The following is a 23,727-nucleotide window of genomic DNA, read 5'->3' as shown; positions in this document are numbered from 1 at the left end:
TGGCCATCCCCTCTGGGGAGTGATTTCTCGCTTTTTGTCTCTCTGTCTCTCTCTGTCTGGCTGGCAAGTACATATGCCCTATAGTAAAAATCATTCTCTTAAAAAAAGAAAAAGAAAAGAGCCATTGGACCCACGCCAAGGCCCACTAGACTGTTTAATGCCCTTGCAGGCAATCAGGAACTTCAGAACTGGGAGCAAAAGCTGACTGACAGGTTTTCTTTTCTGTTTATCCCATAAAGATTCCTCTACCCTTCAAGAGGACCAAGCTTTAATGTGTGTGTGTGTGTGTGTGTGTGTGTGTGTGTGTGTATCTGCCAACAGTATACGGAATAATAAAGCAGGTACTTACCCCAGCCTTAATGTAAATGGGGACAAACAACCAGCCCAGCACAACCACGAAAACAAGGGCCTGAAACCAGAACAAGAGGTGGATTCAAACAAGAACCTTCGTCTACCCCACCACCTGGTGGGCTCCCCAGTTGCAGGAAAATCATCCAGCCTTTTCTCTTTATGGATCTCAGGACAACTCCTCAGGTGGCCATTAGAGGCAAGAGGAGGCCTTTCCACAGCCCATGGGAGTAGCAGGTGGGTGGCAGCAGAGGGCCACCCCGGAGCACGCCCACTAACATCAGAGCCCTGAGCCCCCAACACGGCACTGGATTTCCCTGGGTCTCTTTGTTAGTTTATAAGGCATAAAATGCCATTTGGAAAGCCTTAACATAATAATAGTAGTAGCAATCTGATAGTAAGCCTTTTCAAACCTCCCATGCAGCTGGAAGGATTCTGGGGACCTTGACTTTTTCACATTGCTGTCTTATCAGTGGTTTCCTCATTCTATTCTAGTGGGAGCAGAGCAGGACCCCGTGGCACCTCGAGCTCCTCGGAGTGAAGAGGCTGACTGCTCAGGCTCCTTCCAGCTCTGGGGCACAGAGTCTCTGGTCTTACTCACGTTAAATTCAAAGCCTCCAGTGGCGATGCCTGCAGCTGCTCCTGTCCCAGCCAGCCCCACGAAGTGGCCACTTCCAATGTTACTGGCAAAAAGAGAGGCCCCAATCTGTAGACACAAGACGAAGTCAAGTTAACGACTCTATTCTGGACCAGAACGCTCAGGGTGGGCCACAGAGAGAAGAGATATGGGAGGCAAGAGCAGAGGCAGACTGGAGTCTAGAGGACAGCTGGAGTCTGCCAAGGTAGCTGGATCAGAGAGCAAATGTGGAAGCTTGGGAAATAGTGAAGGTGGAAAGGAGAGGACTGGCAAAGAACAGTGGGCCATATGCCCAATCAGACCACCCGTGAGCTTGGTGCCCAGCGGTGAAGAAGACATGGGAAGCTCCACAGCCACCAGGTCTCCCGACACATCCCCTGTCGAGCTGTCTGCTCAGAGGCAGGGCCTGTGCCATTGATCTCTAGGTCCTTCATCATGTTTAGGCCTTGCCCAATACAGAATTTCAAGAATTTCTTGAAAGGAATCATTTAAAAGGAAGCCTCTAGGGTCAGAGAGTGACACAATGGAAAGGGAACTGGACCCACATAGGAAAGGTCCTGCGTTCGTGTCCCGGGATCTCCCTGAACACACCCATGTATTCCTGATCCCAGCTGGCTGAACCAGGGGTAGATCACAGTATGAATACCCTGTTGGGGGTCTCTCTCTCTCTCTCTCTTTCTCTGCCTCCGGGTGAGAGAGGACAATAGTGGTATAAGATGAAATAAGGTGGTATAAGATGAAATAAAGACCAGTGTAGAGATTTGGAGAATATTTTGGAAACAAAGTTGACAGGCTTTGTTGATGGATTACATTTGGGAAATGAAGGGAAAAGTAATCAAGGGTGACTCCTACCCTTGGGGCTTTAATAACTGAATGGATACCATTCATAAATGAGATACATGGCCACCAATGGTGTGGTGGTTAGGGTAGCTGGATCCCATATGGCTGACTACATGGTTCAAATCCCAGGTCCAGCAACTCAAAAAATAGGCCAGGTTGCATGTGTGTGCATGCCCAAAATCCCAAGAGGAGAATGGAGGAGAAGAGATTAAGGCATGTCATTCCCATTGGGGATGCTTTCTCATTCCCCCTTCCCTGTCTTGTGGTCTTTCTCTGGTGAGCACATGTGCCCTATAGAAAAATTTAAAAATAATCATAAAAAAGGAGATACATGCATATTACATAATGATCAAATCAGGATAATTAGGATATTCATCACCTTACACATTTGTCATTTCTTTGTGATGAGAACATTCAAAACCTCTGTTCTACGTATTTTGAAATATACAATACACTATTGTTAACTCTAACGATCATATTTAATAGAACACCAAAATTTATCTAAACATCACATTGTATTTCATAAATATGTGCAATTATTATGCTGGTCATAAATAAAATTTTAAAAGAAGAGAAAAGGAGCTATTCATAGACATCTACCTCTTTCTGCTCAAAACTTGATGGGAATCACAGTCCATTTTTAATCAATATTTTCTTTTGCAAGTGGCCCACCTGCTCTGACTCATTATCTTTCCATTTATCACCTCTCACTTAATAAATTATTAAGCCTAATGCTGTACTATTAGGGAAATAATTATAAGAAATCATTAACTGCATTAGATTAATCATAAATTCAAGAAGTTCTTGCCGATATCCACCCAAGTGGGAGAAACATTTAATTTTTTTTAAAGATTTTTGACACAGGGCACGTACACTCATTGAGAGAGACAGAAAGAGACAATGAGAAGGAAAGTGAAAAACCACTCCCCCAATGGGGATGGTCATGCAGTAATCCCTTCTCCTCCATCCTCCTCCTGGGATTTTGGGCACTCATGCACACAGCTGGCATGATTTTCAAGCCACCAGGTCTAGGATTTGAACTGTGGTTAGCTATGTGAGAGTCCATACCACCTGCTGGCCTGACATTGAACTTTAAATAGACTCAGGCTGTCCTGACGTTTCATCCTCACCATCTGAGAAGGGGGCAGAATGGAGCCAGGGGTACCAGAACATCCTGTGCCCAGTTCAGTTCATTTCTAGCAGGGGTACCACCTTGGCCTCATTCTAAGCTCCCTCCCACTCTTTTTTTTTTCTTTTAAACAGATTTCTGCTCTAAGGTGTGTGTGTGCTCCCTATAGAGACAGAGAGAGACAGAGAGAGACAGAAAGTGAAAAATCATCCCCCAAAGGGGATGGTCACACCACAATCCCTTCTCCTCCATTCTTCTCTTAGGATTTTGGGCACACATGCGCATGTGCCCAGCATGATTTTCAAGTCACTGGGTCAGGATTCAAACTATGATTGGCCATGTGAGAGTCCAGCGCCTTAACCACTATACCACCTGCTAGTCCCCTAAGCTCCCTCTATTTACACCATGACTTACACTTAATCACGAATACCCTGACTCTGCCTTCACAATGTCACAAGCATCAAGCATTTCTCTATCATCTTCATGCTGTCTATCATTATCTCTCAATAGGCTTCTAGATGATCCCTAGTCTCTCCCTCTTTTCAGTAACCTTCTCCACCTACCTGGCCTGTTACCTCCCCAAAGCACAGCTATGATCATTTCACTGTTCTATTCAGAGACCTTCCCAGACATCTAAAAGGCCTGCCCTGGTTTTTCTGACAGCTCTAAGCTTAAAGATATAGTCCTAGGAATTAAGCGAAATTTCAAGATAAAATTTACTTCAATGCAATGGCAGCATGAGCTTAAAAAATTAAGTTTCTCACTCCCCCTTCCCTGTCTTCCTTGACCTTCTTCTGTCTGGGTGAGCACAGTGTCTATGAGCCTTTCTCTTCTTTCGTGACATAGTTGTGCAGGAGTCAAATGAGATGGTGAATGAGTAATGACTGGCATTCAGTTGGCCTTCAGAAAGTGTCCTTTCTCTCCCAACTCATCCCGACAGGACAATTACTTCACCCTCAGAGTCAATTCACAAGAGTTACAATGGGTACTGTATTGGGTTGAATTGTATCCTCCCTAAAAAAATTCATATGCTGAAGCCCTAACTCCCAATGTGGCTATATTTGGAGATGGGGCCTTTAGGAAAATGAGATAATAAATCGGATAGAACTGGTATCCTTATACAAAGAGGAAGTGGGTCATATAGCGGTGTTGTGGTAACACAACTAGACCCACATGGGAAGGTCTTTATCTCTCTGTGCACACAGAGAAGAGACCGTATGAGGACACACTAAGAAGACAGCCATCTACAAGCCAGGAAGAGAGGCCTCATCAGAAACCAACCCTGACAGCACCTTAATTTGAGAGACTTCCAGCCTCCAAAACTGTAATAAAATAAATTGGTTAAGCACCCAGCCTGTGTTATTGTGTCAAAGCAGCCTGAGAAGACTAAGACAGACGCCATCACTTTATCTACATTCCCCAGCCAGGTTTCCATGCTGCCCTTCCCTCACTACAGCTCAGTAACAAAGCCTTCATCACAAGGTTTCCCAAACTCTCTCTGTTCACTGTTCACCCACGTTTGTGCCCATTTCAGAATCACGCCTTACGTAGGGAGTGACACGGTGACGTGAATCATCATGTCCTTCTCTGTAATTTCCTCCCACATTCCTTTTGAATTCTGGATTTTAGACTCTATCTAATATTTCTCCAGCTTGACCTTGCATCAGACTCTCCTCTTTCCACACTCTCCTCATCCCCTCATGGGGCTCAAAACGCCATTACAAGTCTTTAGGCAGGTTTGCTGCCACTTTGCAGGACGAGAAAACCCAAGGTTGCTATCATGGTAATTGGGGAAATAGCCAAAAGGCAAGGAATTCATGATCACATTTTACTATGTAAATTTCCTATCTCGGAAGTTTGACAAGAAAAAGAGATACATGGAGAAAGGATAAGATCTTGCAGGTCTTGTGTGCCCTCTGCAACACCTCCCAAGTGGTGGTCAGCTTCTGTAGGCTTACCTCCAGGGACAGAGAGCTCCTGGTCTTCCAAGGCAGTTGAGTGCACGATGGAACAACTTAGTTAAAAATTCTTCTTTGCTTTGACCTGAAATCTATTCCCTTAACCCTACTTCCACCATCTAGGGCGAGGGAATATTATGCAGCCATTACCATTATAGCTTTAAAGAATTTATTAGGATACTGTGGAAGTGCTAATGACAAAAATGTCAAACAAAGGTTGGGTCCATACTGCATTCTATTGCACTGCTCAAAAGAAACCAGATCCCATATGATGACAGTTGTTTGAATCCCAGGCTTAGTCAGCCTGAGGCATAGCAGGTACATGTGTGTACTCAAAGCTCGAACTGACTGGAGGACTAGAAGAAGAGGATTACACTGTGATCAGACGAGTCCAGCAGGTGTTCTCTCTCTCTCTCTCTCTCTCTCTCTCTCATGCATATTCATACACTCTATCATAAATAAAGAAAAAAACTACTTTTTTAAAAAGTCAGCAAAAATAAAATATACCTACCTATATACTATGTGATCCCCCAAAATGTTTACATACGTGTGTGCACATAAAATAATGGAAATATATCCAAATTTAACAGCGGTTATATTTGGAAAAGAAAAAGATGCATGCATTTTCGGGTTAATTTTTTAAATTCTTTCCCTGTGATGAGTTTGTGGAATTTTGTAATCTGAACACAACTTTTTAAAACCTTTAACCACAAAGGACAATTCCAGAGCTGTCTCCAATTCTGGCAGAGCCTGAGGACCGAGAATAAAGCAGGCAGGGAAGCATGTGTTTATTTGGAGGAGGGGTACAGAAAAAGACATGAAAATGTCATTGAACGCTAACTACAATAATGCTTTATGTGACAGAAAAAAGAGAATAGACATCATAAGGTAGCTCCTCCGATATTAGAGCTGAAATTACCTCAGAAATGATGAAGGTCAACCTTGTTATTTTCAAATGAAAAGAAAATTATGGCCCAGCGGAAGACAGTGATTTGAGTGTGTACATTAATTTTATCTTATTTCCATACCCTGAAGAAAGTCAGAGAATGCAGGCACACTCAGGACCACTAACCGAGGAGTCAAGAATTGCCCAAGGCAGTGGGCGATGGATAGGTGTGTGTCATCTTGGCCCCACACTCAGAGGAAGCCAAAGGATTGGAAAAAGGACCCGATATCAGTAATCACGCTTGACAGCACAACTCAATGGCATGGACACCTCTTTGCCGCCCTCATTCTAAGCTCACTGGAGCCTTCTGACTCGGTTCTAATCTTGGCTTTTCCACAGAAAACTAGACAACCTTGTGCCCATCGCTTTACTGCTTGGAGTCTCAGTTTCTTCCACTGTAAACCGAGGATAAGAATCCCTCTCGGCCTACCCCCACAAAGTTAGTATGTTATTATCAGGCTGACAAGAGGTGATCAATGTGAAAGGAAAAAAAAAAAAACTTTTAAGAGAGTTTTCGCCTCACAGAGGCATGCTATTCTGATCATTATTTTATGTGCAGCCTATGTTTTTATGGAGTGCTCTGAATTTCCTGAAAGAGAGAGAGTGGTAGTTTCTCCTTTGAGAGAACAAGATCATCCTAACTCAAATGAAAAGTGTACTCGGCTAATTTAAAGGACCGTGGAATATCCAGAATGTTCAAACTCTATTCTCTTCTTTTGCCTTCTCCTTTAAGAGATATCAGAAGGTCTCAGGGGCTCCTCTCCATCCTGTCTCTGAACTGTCTAGACACCTCCATTGGGTTATCCTCTGACAGTTGTTCTCAAACTTTCACATTCCTCAGAGTATAAGATACCCAGTTCTCCCTGAGAATGCTGGGCACACACACACCCATGATCCAGGCTGGATGAAGCTGGGGGTAGGTCATGGTGTCAAGATTCTGTCAGGAATGTTCTTTCTCTCTATCCCTGTCTCTCTCATGTAATAAATAATTTTTTAAAAAACACATAGATTTAAATAATTTTTTAAAAAAACATAGATTGCTGAGTCCCATCCCCTAGAAGTTTTGATTCAGTCCGTCTGGGAGCTGGAAATTTTGAATTTCTAACAAGAGCCCTGGTCTTGCTGATGCTGCTGGTCTGAGTATCACACTTGGAGAGCCACATCCTGGGAGATGACAAAAGGACAGAGGAACACTAATTTTTATACTGTCTCTTTAGGGCCAAGTACTAGACCATATCATTGGCTCTATCTTATTTAATCCCCACAACAGGGCATTAAAAGTGGGCATTATTCTTATTTAAGGATCAGAGAGTGAAATGACTTGTCCAAGATCCCACAGCAAAAGCTGACAAAATCCAGGAACCATAAGAAGAGGCCACAGCACCACACTGACCCCCTCACTCCCCAAGCATTCTCTTCCAGATTTCCCTAAAGGGGCACAGTAGGGCAAGACCCTCCTACCCACCTCACTGTAAGCTCGGTAACAGCCTGTGCTCATCTGTCTCAAGTGTTATTCCAGATTCCTCCTTCCACTTCCTAGGAACTGGCCTTTAATATTGATGCGTGTCTCCCTGAGTAAGCTCTCTTTTCACGGGGGAAGTTTGGAAAGGTTTAATCTTTGATCTTTGCCATCTCTCAGGGCTCGTACTTCCTGGATTGGGACAGAACATAAGGTGGGGCTCACATATTCAGAATATTTTATTTCTAAGACTCTGGTAAATATTTAGATGCAGGCCTTGCTCCAGGGTCATCTTAATCTCTGTTTACTCTACGTCAGCTCATGTCCCCATGGACAATGGTTGTCATTCATTACCTGTCTTTCAGGAACATCTCTCCTTGCCCAGAGAACCAAAGGGGCAAGAAATCAGGAAACCACTGCCAATGTGGGCATTTTCCCACTAGTTTTTGGCACAAAACACGGGTGAGGTCTTCTGTTGGCACTTAGAGGTCAAGAAGGCTAGAGACCAACCCACCTGTCAATCCTGATGGATCTGTCTTAAAATCAGAAACGTTGAGTCCCTCACTGAAAGGGCCCGATCTCTCTCTCACAGTGACCTCCTTGCAGTCCTCAAATAACCTCAGGGCCTCTGGCCATTCTGTTCCTTTTGTTTGGGTGGCTCTTCCCCCAACCTTCATATGGCTGTCTTCTTCTGATCCTTCAGATCTCAGCCTAGATGTCTAAAGTGAAGAAAAATCCCTCTCCTTCCCTCCTCCCTCCACCTCCTACCCTTGATTCAAATACATTTCCTTCTGAACACTTAACCACTATTCCCAATTTTACATATTGTTTCGTGAGAATGAGTGACACACACACACATACACCCAGATCTATATTAGCACCTAACCCAGAACCTGGCACACACACAGTTGTACAACAGAAGAACAATAATGCACAAATAGAATGAAAAAGGGGTGAGTGATTTGATTCATGGCTTAAAGAGAAAGATCTGCAGATATGACAATGATACAGTAATTGCCAGCCTGTGGGTAGTACTAAGTACTACCCAATACATCTATCCTGAGACATCTACATGCATTAACTAATTTGATCTCCAAAGCAACTCTACAAGGTAGGTGCTATAATTCTAGTTTGCAGTTCAGGAAACTGAGGGAGAGGTTAGCTTGCCCAGGACTACACAGCTAGGAGTAAGTGAAACTGGGGGTTCGAACCAAGGCAGACTGGCTCCAGAATCCATTCTTTTTTGGTTTTTTTGGTTTTTGTTTTTTTCGGGTTTTTTGTTTGTTTTTTTTGGGGGGGAGAGGTTTTCGCTATAGGGCACGTGCGCTCGCCAGACAGAGAGAGACATAGAGACAGAAAGCAAGAAATCACCCCCCAGGGGGATGGTCACGCCACAATCCCTTCTCCTCTGTTTTCCTTTCAGGATCTTGGGCACGCATGCACATGCCCCCGGCGTGAGATTTAAGCCACTGGGTCCGGGACGTAAACCACGGTCGACTACGTGGGAGTCCAGCAACATAGCCATTACGCTAACTGCTGGTTCCCAGAATCCATTCTTGATTCTAACTTTAAATCATCTCCCAAATATAAAATTTACCTCCCCAAAGTGTAAACATCTGCAGCCGACTCACTTTTCTATGCCAATGGCAGATAGGGAAGTTCAGATAGATTTCTAATATGAATAATCCAAAGGCTCTATCTTAGCACTTTTTTTTTTTCACTTCACCCAACTAGAAATATTGGTTACAATTTACTTTCTTCTTCCTACTAATCTGTGAGAAGATGCTGGCAGGCAAGCAGGTGTCATGGAGGTTAATGTGCTGGATCTCACATGGCCAACTGTGCAGTTTAAGTCCTGGACCTGATGGTTTGAAGATCATACCAGGCATGCATGAATGCATGCCCAAAATTGCAAGAGGAGAATAGAAGAGAAGGAATTACAGCATGGCCATCCCTCCCTGGGGGGGCAGGACTGATTTCTCACTTTCTCTCTCTCTCTTTCTCTATCTCTATCTCCGACCCTAGTGAGAGCATGTGCCCTATAGCACAAGCAAAAACAAAAAGAGAGAAAGAAGGAAAGGAAGGAAGAAAGAAAAAAAGGAAGGAAGAAAATGCTGGGAAGGCTGCCAGTGGGGAAAGAGAAAGCAGGAGCTTAGGAACTAACTGGATGACAGGAACTTGGCTACACAGCCGTCAGCTGATGCCTAGAAACACAAAGCACACATGGTGGTAAGTGGTTGTGCATTAATCAGAGAAGAGTATCTAAGGAGAGACTAAGCCATGGATAGGAGAAAGAGAGAGAGAAGGATCAAAGGAAGAGGAAGAAGGGAGGAGAAAGCGGAAAGGACAGAGGAGAGGACAAGAAGATGAAGAATGAGAAGGAAAAGAAAGAGCAAGAAGAGAAGCTGGTGGAAGAGGAAAAGGAGAAAATAAAAGGAAGAGGAAAAAAAGCAGAGAAAGGAAGAAGAGGAAGACTAGAAATAGCAGAAGGGAAGAAACAATGTGTTCTAGAGCAAGGCCGAAATTGCCATGATTAACCAAAAACTCCCACCAAAACAGAGACACATACAGTAGGGAACTGCCAAGTTTTGCAAAACTCAACTCGAACTGAGAAAGGTCAAATGGCCTGATAATCTCAGGAAGCAATGACCACACCAAACTTTACTAAGGATTCCCATGCGGGCCAACATCGGGTATTCAGAAGGCCAGGTTTTCTTTTCCAGTTTTACTCCCATGAGCTTAAAACAATAACAACAATTTTTCTCTGTGCACAAGAAAAGAAATTTGGAGCACTGTTTAGGCAGGCATTGACTTAAACCCAACACCCTTCTGACCTCCTGAATTCTTACCACTGCCTACACTGTGTGGTCATTGTACCAGAGAACAGATCGCAGGCTAATGTGTAAGGTGACACCATCGAGAACAGCCAGCGTGAAGATCTGGGGATATGTCCTTCTCTTTCTTCCCTTTCTTTAATTCAGTTCATACTTGTCAAGTGCCGACATATAGTGCAAGGTCTCAGGCTACGTATTGTGAGAGATTTTAAAAAAAGATTAAGAACAGGACCAGCAGTTAGCGTAATGGCTATGTCACTGGACTCCCACGTGGTCGACTGCAGTTCACGTCCTGGACCTGGTGGCTTAAAACTCACGCCGGGCGCATGTGCATGTGTGCTCAAGATCCCGAGAGGAGAATGGAAGAGAAGGGATTGCGGCGTGGCCATCCCCCCTGGGGGGTGATTTCTCACTTTCTATCTCTCTGTCTCTCTCTGTCTAGACAGTCTGGCAAGTGCACGCACCCTATGGTAAAAACCTCTCCAAAAAAAAAAAAAAGATTAAGAAAACTATAGGTTTAGATGATAACATGTATATCTTCAACTGGATTGGTGTGAAAGGTATTCATGTTGGGTGAGTTCATTTTACAAGCTCTACGTAGTGATGTACAGTGATTGAATATAGAAAATAAATTGAAGTAATAATAATAAAAAAGAAAACAGTAGGCTCTCATGCAGAGCACCGAGACAAAGAAGGGCACAGACAGCTGCATGCAGGTAGAAAGCAGTTGGAGCAGGGCAGAATGGACTTGGGGTCAGAGGAGGCAGGGCTCACCTCCTCACTTCCTCCAGTCTTATAAAGGTCCAGATACTTGTCTTTTTTGCTCACTTCTTCCTGGGGATCCCTCCCTTGGTGTACTCGCTGCCTCTCCCATGTCCTATTGCCTGGTTCCCTCTCTTCCTCTCTGCTTCATGAGGTTGCACTATGTCTTAATCTTACTAAGGTTTTTTCCAACACCTTTGGCTCCTCTGGTGGTATCACAAGTGGCTGAACTTTGGTCTGATCATTAGATTTTTAGAGGCTTAAAGATAAAATCAAATATATTTTACTCAAGAGGGTTTCGTAATTTGAGAAGCTATCTTCTTTCTTTCGTTCGTTGTTTTATGCTATAAGGCACTTGCACACACTGGAGAGAGATGAGGGTGTGGGGAGTATGAGAAAAGCACCCTCTAGAGGGAATAGCCACACTGCAGTCTCTTCTCCTCCATTTTTCTTTTGGAATTTTGGGCACCCACGTACATGTACCCAGCACGTTTCTCAAGTCATTGGGTCCAGGACTCAATCCAGCACCTAACCACCATGCCACTGACTAGCTCAAACTATCCTCTCTCTTCAGAGAAAATTTCCACCAAGGGTCTCTGGTCAGCCTTAAATGAAAGATTTTACTGGTTTTCGGATTAACCTTTAGACCACACATACTGGTCTCATAAATTTCCATCCCAAAGCACAAGGAAAAAGAGATATCTGTATAAGCAGAAGGACAGAGGGAATGTAAGTTCTGTCATCATCATGCATGAGCTTGGGTAGCCCATGGGGCTAATCATCGTTCTTGCTGTACCTACCTTGCTAGCCCACTGAGGATTCAGTCAGACAAGGGATGTAGTAGTGCTTCCAAAGTTTCCAGTTGAAGAAAGAAGAACAAAAGCGAAATCTAAAGGTTTACTGTGTACCAGGCACTGTTCTGCAATAATGCATGTGTCCTCAAATCTGGTCCCCCACAAGTGTTTGTAAATAAAGTTTTCCTGGAACACACCATTCAGGTATTTTCCATGGATGCTTTTGTGCTACAACAGAGTTGAATAGTTGTGACAGAGATCACATGGTTGCAAAGCCAAAAATATTTACTCTCTGGCCCTTTACATGAAAAGTTTTGGGGGACCAGTCAGGTAGTATGGTGGTTAAGGCAGCTGGATCCCACATGGCTGACTGTGCAGTTCAAGTCTTGGAACCAGCGGCTTAAAAATCATGCCAGGCATTTGTCTAAAATCCTGGGAGGAAAATGGAAGAGAAGGAACTAGGCATGGCCATCCCCCACCCCCAGGGTGGGAGGGGTGATTTCTCACTTTCCCTCTTTCTTTTTCTCTGTCTCTCTCTCTCTGGTGAGTGCATGCACCCTATAGCTAAAACTAAAACACGCCAGGCATGTGTGTATGTGTGCCCAAAATCCTGAGAGGGAAATGGAGGAGAAGGGATTGTAGCATGGCCATAAGTTGTAGTGTTCTTGAGGGGTGACTTCTCACTTTCCCTCTCTCTGTTTCTCTCACACATACCACACAAACACACATGCCCTGTAACAAAAATCTAATTTAAAAAAAATTTTTTTAAGTTCATTAGCTCCTACTCTAAAACACTGTGGTATACTGCTTTCTAATAACTCTCTAATAATAAGGGGAAGGAAGGAACTCTGTCCAGAGACACGCAGACATTCCCTCTTGAAGGTCCTCACTGGTGGATGGACTAGCATGTCCACACCCATGTCCTGTGCTCATTTCCTCCTCTATTATGTGGAATCTTAAGACTTTTAGTTCTGAAAGAGCCTTCGAGACCTCTGATCTGACTGGTTCATGTTACAGGAAAGAGTCTCTGAGACTCAGAGAAGTTAATGAATTGCCCGATGTCACAGAGCCAGAACAAACCAAGTCTTTCGGCTCCTTGTGTGGTTCCCACTCCTTGCCCTTTGGAACTGCTTCTGCGTTGAAGGAGAGGAGGTGTCAAAGGGTTGGCTCAGTCCTATTACATTCCCCCCCATCCACCCTGCCACCAAGGAGTCAGTTGTACTCCTGGTAGGTGGGACCAAACTCTCCTCCGAAACAAAAGTCCTCCACTGGGCTCTACCTGGCCTCGCTTCTTTGTGTAATTTCTGCTGCCACTAGGCGAGGAGTGGGAAATTCTCTCTTCAAAGCTCAACCCCTGAGTTTCCTGGTCTTCCTACCCTCCCATCTCCCACATTCCCAAACAATCATTACATCACAGTACCTAGGCAGCTGTTGGCTGAAGGCGCCAAACCCTGGTGTCAAGAAAAGGGAATCCTGCCCTACCACCAGCCCAGCATTACGTAAGTGCAGGTTGTGGTTTCATGTTACTCAGTTGAATTGGGCTGGCTTGTCTCAAGTGTGACTCAGGCTTCTGAGGGCCTCCCCACCTGGCTCCCTCTGTAAAGCTGACTCCACTCATAATTTCAGACCTGGAGTTCTTGCTCCTCTCCTCTAATTGTTCCTCACATCCATGCTCAGGCCAAGATGCAAACATTTCTCCAGCTGGGCCTCTTTAACTTTTTAGGCATGGGATCTTTGTCCAGAGCTCCTGGATGGTTCCCTCTTATGGGTCATAACCACTCCTTTCAAAGATACTAAGCCCCAGAAATGCCCTGAGCCAGTCTCCCCTCAGTCCAATTTACTTTCAGACTTTAAGAGTGACTCCCCAAGCCCCCTCTGCCTCAGGCATATCATCAATTCAGGGTCAACATAAGTCCTCCCTTCTAAAAGTCCCCTGGGCTCTTTCCCGAAGCTTTTCTGGCTGTCCACTCCTGCCACAGCACAAAGCAGCTGGGCCAAGAGCAGATGGAATGGTCAGTAATCCCCACTGGAGGGTTTCTGCCACCAGAAGGCCAAGAGAAAGGTCACTCTGGGGGCCGGCAGGTGACCTGGTGGTTGGAGGTGCTGGATTCCCACATGGCTGACCACATACAAGTCCCGGATCTGGCAGCTTGCTTTCTCACATTCTCTCTCACTGTGTCCCTCTCTGGTCAAATTTAAGTAAGTAAATAAATAAATAGATAGATAGATAGATAGATAGATAGATAGATAGATAGATAAAGTTAAGTAAAAATAATTCTTTAAAATAAAAAGAAAGATGGGACCAGCAGGTGGCATGGTGGTTAAGGCGCCATGGTTTGAGTCCTGGATCTGGTGGCTTGCTTTCTCACTTTCTCTCTCTCTCTCTCTCTCTCTCTCTCTCTCTGTGTGTGTGTATGTGTGTGTGTGTGTGTGTGTGTGTGTGTGTGTGTGTCTGGTCAAAGTAAAATAAATAAATAAAATAAAAATAAAATAATTCTTAAAAAAATAAAAAGAAAGCTCACTCTGGAGAGCCTCTGGCCACTGTGATGTACTGTTTGGACTAGCATGATTGACAACTGTTATTCTGGTGGTGGTCAAGAAGGCTGGATCCAACATGACTGACAGCACAGTTCGAGTCCCAGACCCAGTGGTTTGGAAAACACACTGGGCATGTGTATTTTTGCCCAAAATCCCAAAAGGAGGAAAAAATGGAGGGGAAGGGATTGTACCATGAACATCCCCCACTAGATGGGGGAAGGGAGCATACCTTTCCTCTGCCACACTCTCTTTCTCAGTGTCTCACCAGTAAATGCACACTCCCCCTGGCAATATTTTTTTTTAAGTTTTCTATAGGGCACATGCACTCATCAGAGAGATACACAGAGAAAGAAAGTGAGAAGAGAGAGAGATAAAGTGAGAGAGCAAGCCTCCAGGTCCGGGACTCAAACCACAGTTGACCATGTGAGAGTCTAGCACCTAAACCACCATGCCACCTGCCGGCCCTTGGCAATTTTTTAAAAAATGATGTTCTAGTTATGAATATACTAACAAGTGACAAGCCTGAACTGCCTTAGCATTTTATTTCAAAGGGAAACTTAGAAATTTGATGTGGTTTAAAACCTCAGTTTGGGAGGGAAAGTTCTTAGATGTGTATTGTTTTGCATGCCATGTTTTCCTTTAGTTTCTTCTCTCAGGTGTGTACTGTGGTGTTTTCAAACTATTTTAAATTTTATGATGGAAATTATCCCATTTATTTTTCCTTGTAAATTAGCAGATTTTAAACTATCAGTTAGCAGAACCTTGTTTTCAAGCAAAATTTTAGCAGATTCCTCTTATATAAAATAAGTAAAAGTCAGGTTGCTGGGGGGAAGGGAGAGGCGGGGATTCAAACCCAGTCAGCTATGTGGAATCTGGCTCCCTTAATCACTAGGCCATGGGGCCATCTTTTTCTTCTGTTTCTTGCATTCCCATTTATTGCCCACTTGCCAGGCATAGTGCATCGTCTCACGAGATTCTGATACCTGGGCAGTTTTGGAAATCATTAACATAATCTCATGACATCTTAGACGGAAACTATGGTTAGAGGGAGAAGAATCTAATGTCAGTCCCATTAAGGAAGCGTTGAGTTTCTGCACAAAAGAAGAATCAAGCCATGTTTCTCTGTTGGTTAAAATAATCCGATCCTGAGACACACAAGGAAAACAACACCCGCAGGAAACCCCATATAAACCAGTGAACCCTACCTGATTTGGGTGGGGCTAATCCCTCTCCTCAGCCCAGAGCTAGCCTTGGGTGCTATCAGGAAGAAAGGAATCATTGCCGGGTAAGATGTAACATGTTCCCAGACCTAACCCAAAATGCCTATCTGCTAGGGGTGGTTCTTCCTGGTGCCTCCTCCCTTTGTTGACTTTTTTAAGATCCAGAGACTGAAAGCTGACCTCAACAAATCAGCCCTAAAATTTTTACATGAAGAGATACAATTTCGGTCCAGTCGTGGTGGCACAGGCAGTAGGGCACTGATGTATAATACTGGAGCCATCTGGGAGGATCCAGGTCCAGATCCTGGATTGACCTGAACACGCTGGGTGTGCCAGTGACCTGAACTGGTTGGAAGGCTGGGAAGCAGATCAAGGTATGACAAGATCCTGTTAAGAGTAACTAGCTCAGGGCTAGCAGGTGGCATAGTGGTTTAGGCACTGGACTTCCACACAGCCTAACATAGTTCAAGTCCTGGACCCAGTGGCTTGCTATCTTGCTTTCTCTGTCTCTCTGGTCAAATGAAATAATAATAATAATAATAATAATAATTAATTAAATTAAATAAATAATTCTTCTTTTAAAAAAAGAGTAACAGTCTGTTTTTTTTGAAAGATAAACATTTTTAAAAGGAATATATAGGGGCTGGCAGGCAGCATGGTGGTTAGGGGTACTGGACTCCCACATGACCAACCATGGTTCGAGTCCCAGACCTGGAGGGCGCTCTCTCTCTCTCTCTCTCTCTCTCTCTCCCTCCCTTTCTCCCTCCCTCTCTCCCTCTCCCTCTCCCCTTCTCTGGTCAGATTAAATAAAGTAAATGAAATAGTTCTTTTTTAAAATGAACATATAATTTTATATTGATTACAGTCAATTGAAAGAAAAATAACATGGCCAACTGTACAGTTTGAGTCCCAGATCCAGCGGCTTGGAAAACATGCCAGTGCATATGCATGCATACCCAAAATCCCAAAAGGAGGGAGAAATAGAGAAAGGATTGCAGTATGACTATGCCCTATCAGGGCAATCTTCTCTCTCTCTCTCTCTCCAGTGAATGCACCTGCACTCCAACAAATTATGAGAAACAAAGAGGAAAGAGAGAAAAGAAAGAGAAGAAAGAAAGAATAGCTGTCTGAAAATGGGATAATTTGCCTTGAAAATGGTGAGTTTCTTGTCATGGAATGGAGAAAAGAAAGGGGAGAAAGGGGAGCTGGGTACAAAGTGAGGCTGTACGAACATTTAGCAAACTTGGTATAGGGGACCTGAGGCAGTAGATGGGGTAAGGTGCACCATTTTCAAAGTAATTAACCTTCAAGGTACTGTTTAGCTCTCTAATTCAGCACATCTTAAGTCTGTTGAGATTTCATGGCAACCTCAGATCTGAAATCTGCAGTGTGGCACTGTCCAATAGAACTGTCTGCTCTGGCCAGCCCTAGAGCCTAGTGGTTAAGGGAGCCAGATCCCATATGGCCAATTGCAGTTCAAATCTCAGCCCCAGTAGCTTGAGAAACATGCTGGGCATGTGTGCATGCATGCCCCAAATCCAGACAGGGTGGAGAAATGGAGGAGAAGGGATTGTGGCATGACCACACCCCTTTGGAGGATAAATTCTCTCTCTCTCTTTTTCTCCGCCCCCCCCTTCTATCTCTTTCTGGTAAATGCACATGTCTTCTGGCAATTAAAAAGAAAAAAAAAAAAAAGGAATATTCTAGAGCTGGACTGTCCAATATAGTAACCACTATTCCAACTTGACTGTTGAACACTTGAAATATGGCTGTGTGACTGAGGAAAGAAACGCTTAACTTATCTCATTTTAATTGTAATAGCCAACATGGCTAGTGGCCTGGATTGTGGACAGCACAGCTCTAGAGGAACTGCCCTAGCCTTGTCTTGGATTTTGCCATGAGAGCTTCCTCTTTAACTCTCAATTTCAAGAAAGCATCAAAGTCCAAAACATGAGGAGACAAAACGCCTTGGCACAGGACTAAAAGGAGGTATCCGAATGTGTGTACCTCCACAGGGTGTCAGGAAGGACCACCATGAAAGACTCCAAGCAGAAATCAGCATCCTCCCAGTATTCTCAGACACCTTAAGAACAAAATAGAAACCCTTTCATCATCTTACTTGTATGTGGAACCTAAAAAAGTCAAAATAAGAGAATTAGAGAATACAGGGAGATTCCATGGCTTACTAGTTAAGGGAGCTGGAGCCAACTACATGGTTCAAGACCTGGACCTGGTGGCTTAAAAAGCATGACAAGCACATGTACGTGAGTGCCCAAAGTCCTGACAGGATGAAGAAATGGAGAAGGAGGGACTGTGGCATGACCACACCCCATTGGGGGTGCTTTCTCCCTCTCTCTGGGAGTGCACACACCCTCTGGCAAATTTTAAAGTAAGTAAGTAGAGAGAGGAATCATGGTTGGCAGGCGTTGGGTGGGTTGGAGGGCGGAGTGGTACATGGAGAGATGTTGATTAAAAGGTACAGAGTTTATTTAGGTTGACTAAACTCCAGAGATCTTTTACACAGACAGTGACCATAGTTAATAATAATGGCCTGTGTTCTTGAGAATTGTTAGGAGATTAGATTCATAGATGTTCTCATCACACACACACAGAAAGATATGTTAATTTGCTTGACTGCATCATTTTACAAGTTATACATGTATCAAAACATTACAATGTACATAATAAATGCATACAATTTTTATTGGTCAAAAAAATTAAAAATTAAGGACCAGCCCCATAGATTAATGGTTAAGAGAGTCAGATCCCACAAGATGGACCATAGTCGAATCCCAGCCCAAGTGGTTTACAAAACATGCCAGGCACATGTGAGTGTGTGTCCAAAATTCCAACAGGGTGAAGAAATGGATGAGAAGGGATTGCAGTACGACCATGAACAATTCGGGGTCAGGGAGAGCATTCCTCCCCCTCCTCTGTCTTTCTGTCTCTCTCTCTGGCAAGCACACATGCTCTTAATAATTATCATAACTGAAAAATTTTAAAAACAGAAATGACTTCAAGGATAACTGAGCCAACTGTGAAGATGCCAGTTATTCAAATTCATCCCGAAAGAGCTGCGGAGAGGCCAACTGCAAGATAACTTCTCTCCATGCTATACATACCATGACTGTGACAGTCTTTACCTTCTTGCATTTTTTTTCTTCAGTCAACTTACAATGGCCACTCTCTTCTCATTAAATGCATGCTTTGTTACTCATCTCTTTCATCAATCAGTGTTCCTTATGTAATAAGCCCAAAAAGTTGCAAATTTGACCAATTTTTTCAACTAGTTGCTTTGGTGAGAACTCTGGATCAAAATAACCCTTGGGCTGAACTGATAAGCCAGGCAGGGCCCCGTACTGATATGCTGGAAGGAGCATTCTAGCTCCTCCACCACTCCTCACAGGGCTTCGGTTAGAGATAGTCCTGCTCATGTACACGTGACAGGGAAGACAACTCTTAAATATACAATATACAAAATATAAAATCCGTGAAGAGATGTGAAAACCGCATCCAGAGTAAAACTGTAATTTGAAGTAGTAGGGCATTCATCCTCCATCCATTCAGTGAATATTGAGCATCAGGCACTGCATTAGGCTCCAGAGGTAGGACCCGCCCCCCCCCAAAATAATCTCTCCTCTGTGGGATGAAAGTGGAACAGGAGTAGCAAAATAACTTCTACTTATTGAGTTTCCACCCCAGAAGAGGTTTTCAGTTCTCACAACAGCCCTGGAAGGTAAATATTACTCTCCCCATCTTATAGATACAAACACAGAATCTCGGCTTTTACCCTAGACTTCCTTAGTCTGTGTGTTCTTTCTGTGTCTCCACACTACCCAGTCTGTGCTGTCTTTTCCTCTATTTATCCCTTGAAGGATTCCAAGCACTCTTTATTTAAAAGCTATTCCCTTACCAAAGAAATGAAGAGTGCCCAGGAGACCTGGTGAGCGCGAAACCCATTGTCCAGTAACTAGGTGAGAAGGAAGAAACACCATGGCCCGAAGTCAAGAAAAATAAAAAATGGGTTCCTTAAGGAAACAGCACAGTCACATAAATTGTATTTCAGAGAAAACTTACCGGCCACCACACCATACTTCGGCCTGCCAGGAAGAAACCGCCAACAGTCCCACGATTAGTGGAAAACATCGCCTGAGGAGGAAAGGTTCAAAAATGTAATAGAAAACTGGAAGAGTGGCTTTGCCAGCCAAAAGGATAAGCCTCCCCACACACCAACACTTTCTTCTACTTACTTCACAATCTTTATTCTCCTAACCTCAATACATGCAGATGAAAGAGGATGAGCTCTACATCTGACAGACAAGGAAACTGAGGCCCAGTTCGTCCCAGTGCTAGTTCTGCATTTAGCTTACAACATGACTGAAGCAAGTCATCCCACATGCATGTATCTGTCTATTAAACAGAAAGAACTGGAATTGTTCATGCTTTCCTTGTAAATGCATCAAGGTGCCTAACGAAATACTGTGCTTTTAAAAAGTACCACACGGTGTGTAAATTATATCTCAATAAAGCTGTTACCAAAGAAATGAAAATGCTATAAGAACGCAAGTTATTTGTACTAAATAGTACATGAAATACCAGACATTCAAACTCAATTCAAATCTTTCCTCTTTGGAACCGAATGGTTAAGGGAGTTGAGTCCCACATGGCTGACCACAATTTGAATCCTGACCGTGGTGGCTTGAAAATACACCAGGCATGTGTGTGTTCATGCCCAAAATTCCTACAGGATGGAGAAATGAAGAAGATGGGATTGCAGTGTGACCATGTTCCCACTGAGAGTGCTTTCTCTGTCTCTCGAAAAGAAAAAAAAAGATTTTGCCATAGCGTACATGCACTTGTTGAGGCAGGGTCAGGTAGGGAGAGAGAGAGTGAAAGCAGGCAAGCTTCCCCCTATGGGAATGGTCAGACTGCAATAACTTCTTTTGGGGTTTTTGAGCATGCTCCCAAATGCACATGGAGTGTTTCTGAAGCCTCCAGGTCCAGACTTGAAATATACAGTCAGCCATGTAGGATCCAGCTGCCTAACTACCATGCTATGGGCTGGCCTTTGGTTAAATTTTAATAGGAATTATTTTCTCTCTATATAAGACCACTAATGATATGAGGAAATTAATTAAGTACTTTGGTTGTACTTCATTAACATTCTGTGGAAAAAATTATTTGCTGTAGAAGTAGTCTTAAATTTGAATGGCTGTGATGGCATGAGGAAGTTGGCAAATTCTTTCCCTGAAAAAGTATTAACATTGGACAGAATTAGTAAAAACAACCATTTTAGTACTCTGGAAATTAGTCAAAGGATACAGTAAACCCAAAAGTGTTCATGGTTAAAAAATAGCTAAACCTGGAAGGAAATGGTGACTCTGTGGCATTCTTGAAAAGATCTATTCCCCTATTCCCTCTCTCTCTCTCTCTCTCTCTCTCCCCCCCCAACCCCTTTCTCTGTCAAGTACACACCCTCTCTGGCAAAAAAAAAAGAATTCCCCTCCCCCCAAAAAAAACCTTTCCTCTATGAAGATGTAAGTAGGATCTCAATGAAATTACAACTTTTCACATATTATAACCACTCCAGTAAATAAAGAGAAAGGAGAGGATTCCTTCTGCTGCCTGGTCTATCAGAAAAGGCTTCACCAAGGAGGTAGCATTTCAGCAATTCTTAAAGAAAAAGCTATATTTTATTAGTCACAGAAAAAGAGAGACATTCAGACTACAGGAACAGCAGGTCGATGATGTAGAGATGGAATCACACTTATGTGGGTGGGTAGGAATGGCCAGTAGTATTAACTAGTGAACCCAGGTGAGGTTCCTGTTTGAATGGCAAGACTGGTGAGAAGTGGGACAGAACACAGCCCATCAAATGCCAAGCTAGAAAGTACAAGCTTTAGTCCACAGGCAGTAGGGAGCCACTGAAGGTTCGTGAGCAGAGAAATGACATGTATCTTCAGTACTCTCACTGCTACCTTGGAATGTTGACAGGAAAAATAAGTGGGTTCAGGCCCAGACATAGACATTTCCCAGGTGGTCTCAGAAATGAAGAGCTTAGAGGAAGAATGTGAGGGCAGGGACAAGAGGGGATCTGGACCAATTCAGGAAAGGTGTTGGGAATAGACAAAAGATGAAGAGAGGTGTGTCTTTACCAGTCCTTGACCTCCCTGGAATGTCCATCCCTCATCCCTCACCTTGCCAAGCCCAGACCCTAATTATCCATTCTTTAGGTCCTTTGCACCCCACCTATCCCACGAAGACACTCCCTCAGAGACCTTCTCCTTCCATATGGTCTAATCTACTCTACCCCCTAAACAAAAAGGATCCCTCCCTCCCCTGAACACCTTGGGAACTCCCATCAATATCTCGTTTACAGCCCTTGCTTCAAGTCTTTCTGTTTAGTTGTGTGTTACCATCTCACAAATTTGGAACCCCACCTAATGCTTAGTATAATGCTTTGTGCACAGAAAAGCACTGTTCTGTTAACAAGAGGTACCCAAAGGGAAACTGCATGGTTCCAGACCCCACTGTGTAAGCTACAGTATTAAATTCACCTGTCCTCCCTGCAGCTAGAAAATAACAAACTCACAATTGCAAGCTGCAGGGGCAAAAGACACACGATATTGACTCATGACATTTTGGGTTTTGTTTTCCATTGCTGCTTTTTTCTCAAGCAATACGAATATGATTGAGCAAATGGAAGAATAAGGAAGAGCTTAAGAAACTCTCTCTCTCTCTCTCTCTCTCTCTCTCTCTCTCTCTTTCTCTTCTCTCTCTACCTCTCAGGGAAGAAGTAAATTAATAATCTTTTTTTTTAAGGTTTTGGTCATAGGACGCATGCGCTTGCCAGAGAGAAAGAGAGAGGGAAAGTAAAAAATTACCATCCCTCCCAGGGTGATGGCCACACCACAATCCCTTCTGTTCCATTCTCCTCTTGGGATTTTGAGCATGCGCACACACACTCAGCATGATTTTCAAGCTGACTGCAGCTGGGGCCCAACTGCAGTCAGCCATGTTGTAAAAACCAATGCCTTAGCCACCATGCCACCTGTTGGCCCCATAAATTAATAATCTTAAAATAAATGAATTTTAATAAATAAATCAGAAAGATAAATAATCTTAATAAAAGAAAGCACTGTTATATAAACTGATAAATAAATCTATTTTTTTAATAGTAAAGTCAGTGGGACCAGCAGTTGGCGTAATGGCTATGTCGCTGGACTCCCATGTAGTCGACCACAGTTTGAGTCCCGGACCGGGGGGCTTAAACTCACGTCGGGCACGTGTGTGTGCATGCCCAGGATCCCTAGAGGAGAATGGAGGAGAAGGGATTGCGGCATGGCCATCTCCCCTGGAAGGTGATTTCTCACTTTCTGTCTCTTTGTCTCTCTCTTTCTGGCAAGCACTCGCATCCTATAGTAAAAACCTCTCCAAAAAATAAATAAAGAAAAATAGTAAAGTCAGCCATTCAACTTAAAACAATATAAAGTCTCTCATGAAACAAAGAAGTGGCAAAAAAAAACAAAAATGGAAATAAACACTGAGGAATAATAAGCTGAAGCCCACATATCATAGAGTGGATGAAACAGAACAAAACAATGTTGGGAGAGGTGGGGATAGTGACAGAGGGACCCTGGTTGTGGGTGTCTTTCCTAAGTTTAGGAAGCACGTGGGCCTACACCATTTAATCTAGGCTGTGCAGAGATCATGCAGGAATCAGGATGACCATCCCTGAACCAAGTCGCTCTTGACGCTTCAGTAGCCAGAAAAGGACTGTAAACTGGATGAAATCCAGCACTTAAATGATCAGGGTTCAGAGGTATAAGCTAATGGGGGAAGATTAACGTGGACAAATACTAGCAGGCTCATTAAGTAGCATTTAACAGAACAAGTGATATGATTCACAGATATTTGAGAAGTGTAAATACCATAAAAAAATCAACACCTCCAGGGTCTGGCAAATGGGATTGGCTAAGGGAAAGGAGATTATCAGCAATGGGTGTAGGAAATGGGCACTACAGCAGAGCTGACCACGGATGGGTTCACAGCGAGGCTTTAGCACTAATAAGCTGGACTGAGAATGCAAGAGAGAAGGCTGGCAAGACGACAAGGTACCGGATACTGTGGAAAGCCAGGACTTAAGAAATATAAGTTCTTGGGACCAGCAACTGGCGTAATGGCTATGTTGCTGGACTCCCATGTAGTGAACTGTGGTGCGAGTACCAGACCCAGTGGCTTAAACTCATGCCGGGCACATGT

At 43.7% G+C, this 23,727-nt stretch overlaps 1 protein-coding gene across 1 annotated transcript in view; it reads right to left on the bottom strand.

Annotated features, from left to right (window-relative positions):
- Window positions 1-23,727, bottom strand: part of SLC5A1 (solute carrier family 5 member 1) — a 67,435-nt gene that overhangs the window by 41,350 nt on the left and 2,358 nt on the right. Inside the window, exons 2-4 of the mRNA XM_006147963.3 lie at window positions 19,543-19,614; window positions 950-1,054; window positions 350-409 (exon numbers count right to left, since the gene is read on the bottom strand). Of these exons, the coding sequence (XP_006148025.1) occupies window positions 350-409; window positions 950-1,054; window positions 19,543-19,614 (237 nt within the window). The remainder of the gene's footprint in view (window positions 1-349; window positions 410-949; window positions 1,055-19,542; window positions 19,615-23,727) is intronic.

The sequence above is a fragment of the Tupaia chinensis genome, unplaced genomic scaffold, assembly GCF_000334495.1.
Source record: "Tupaia chinensis unplaced genomic scaffold, TupChi_1.0 Scaffold000226_1, whole genome shotgun sequence".
Classification (NCBI taxonomy): domain Eukaryota; kingdom Metazoa; phylum Chordata; class Mammalia; order Scandentia; family Tupaiidae; genus Tupaia; species Tupaia belangeri.
The sequence above is the reverse complement of the archived record's forward strand: the minus strand, read 5'-3'. Positions and strand labels throughout refer to the sequence as shown.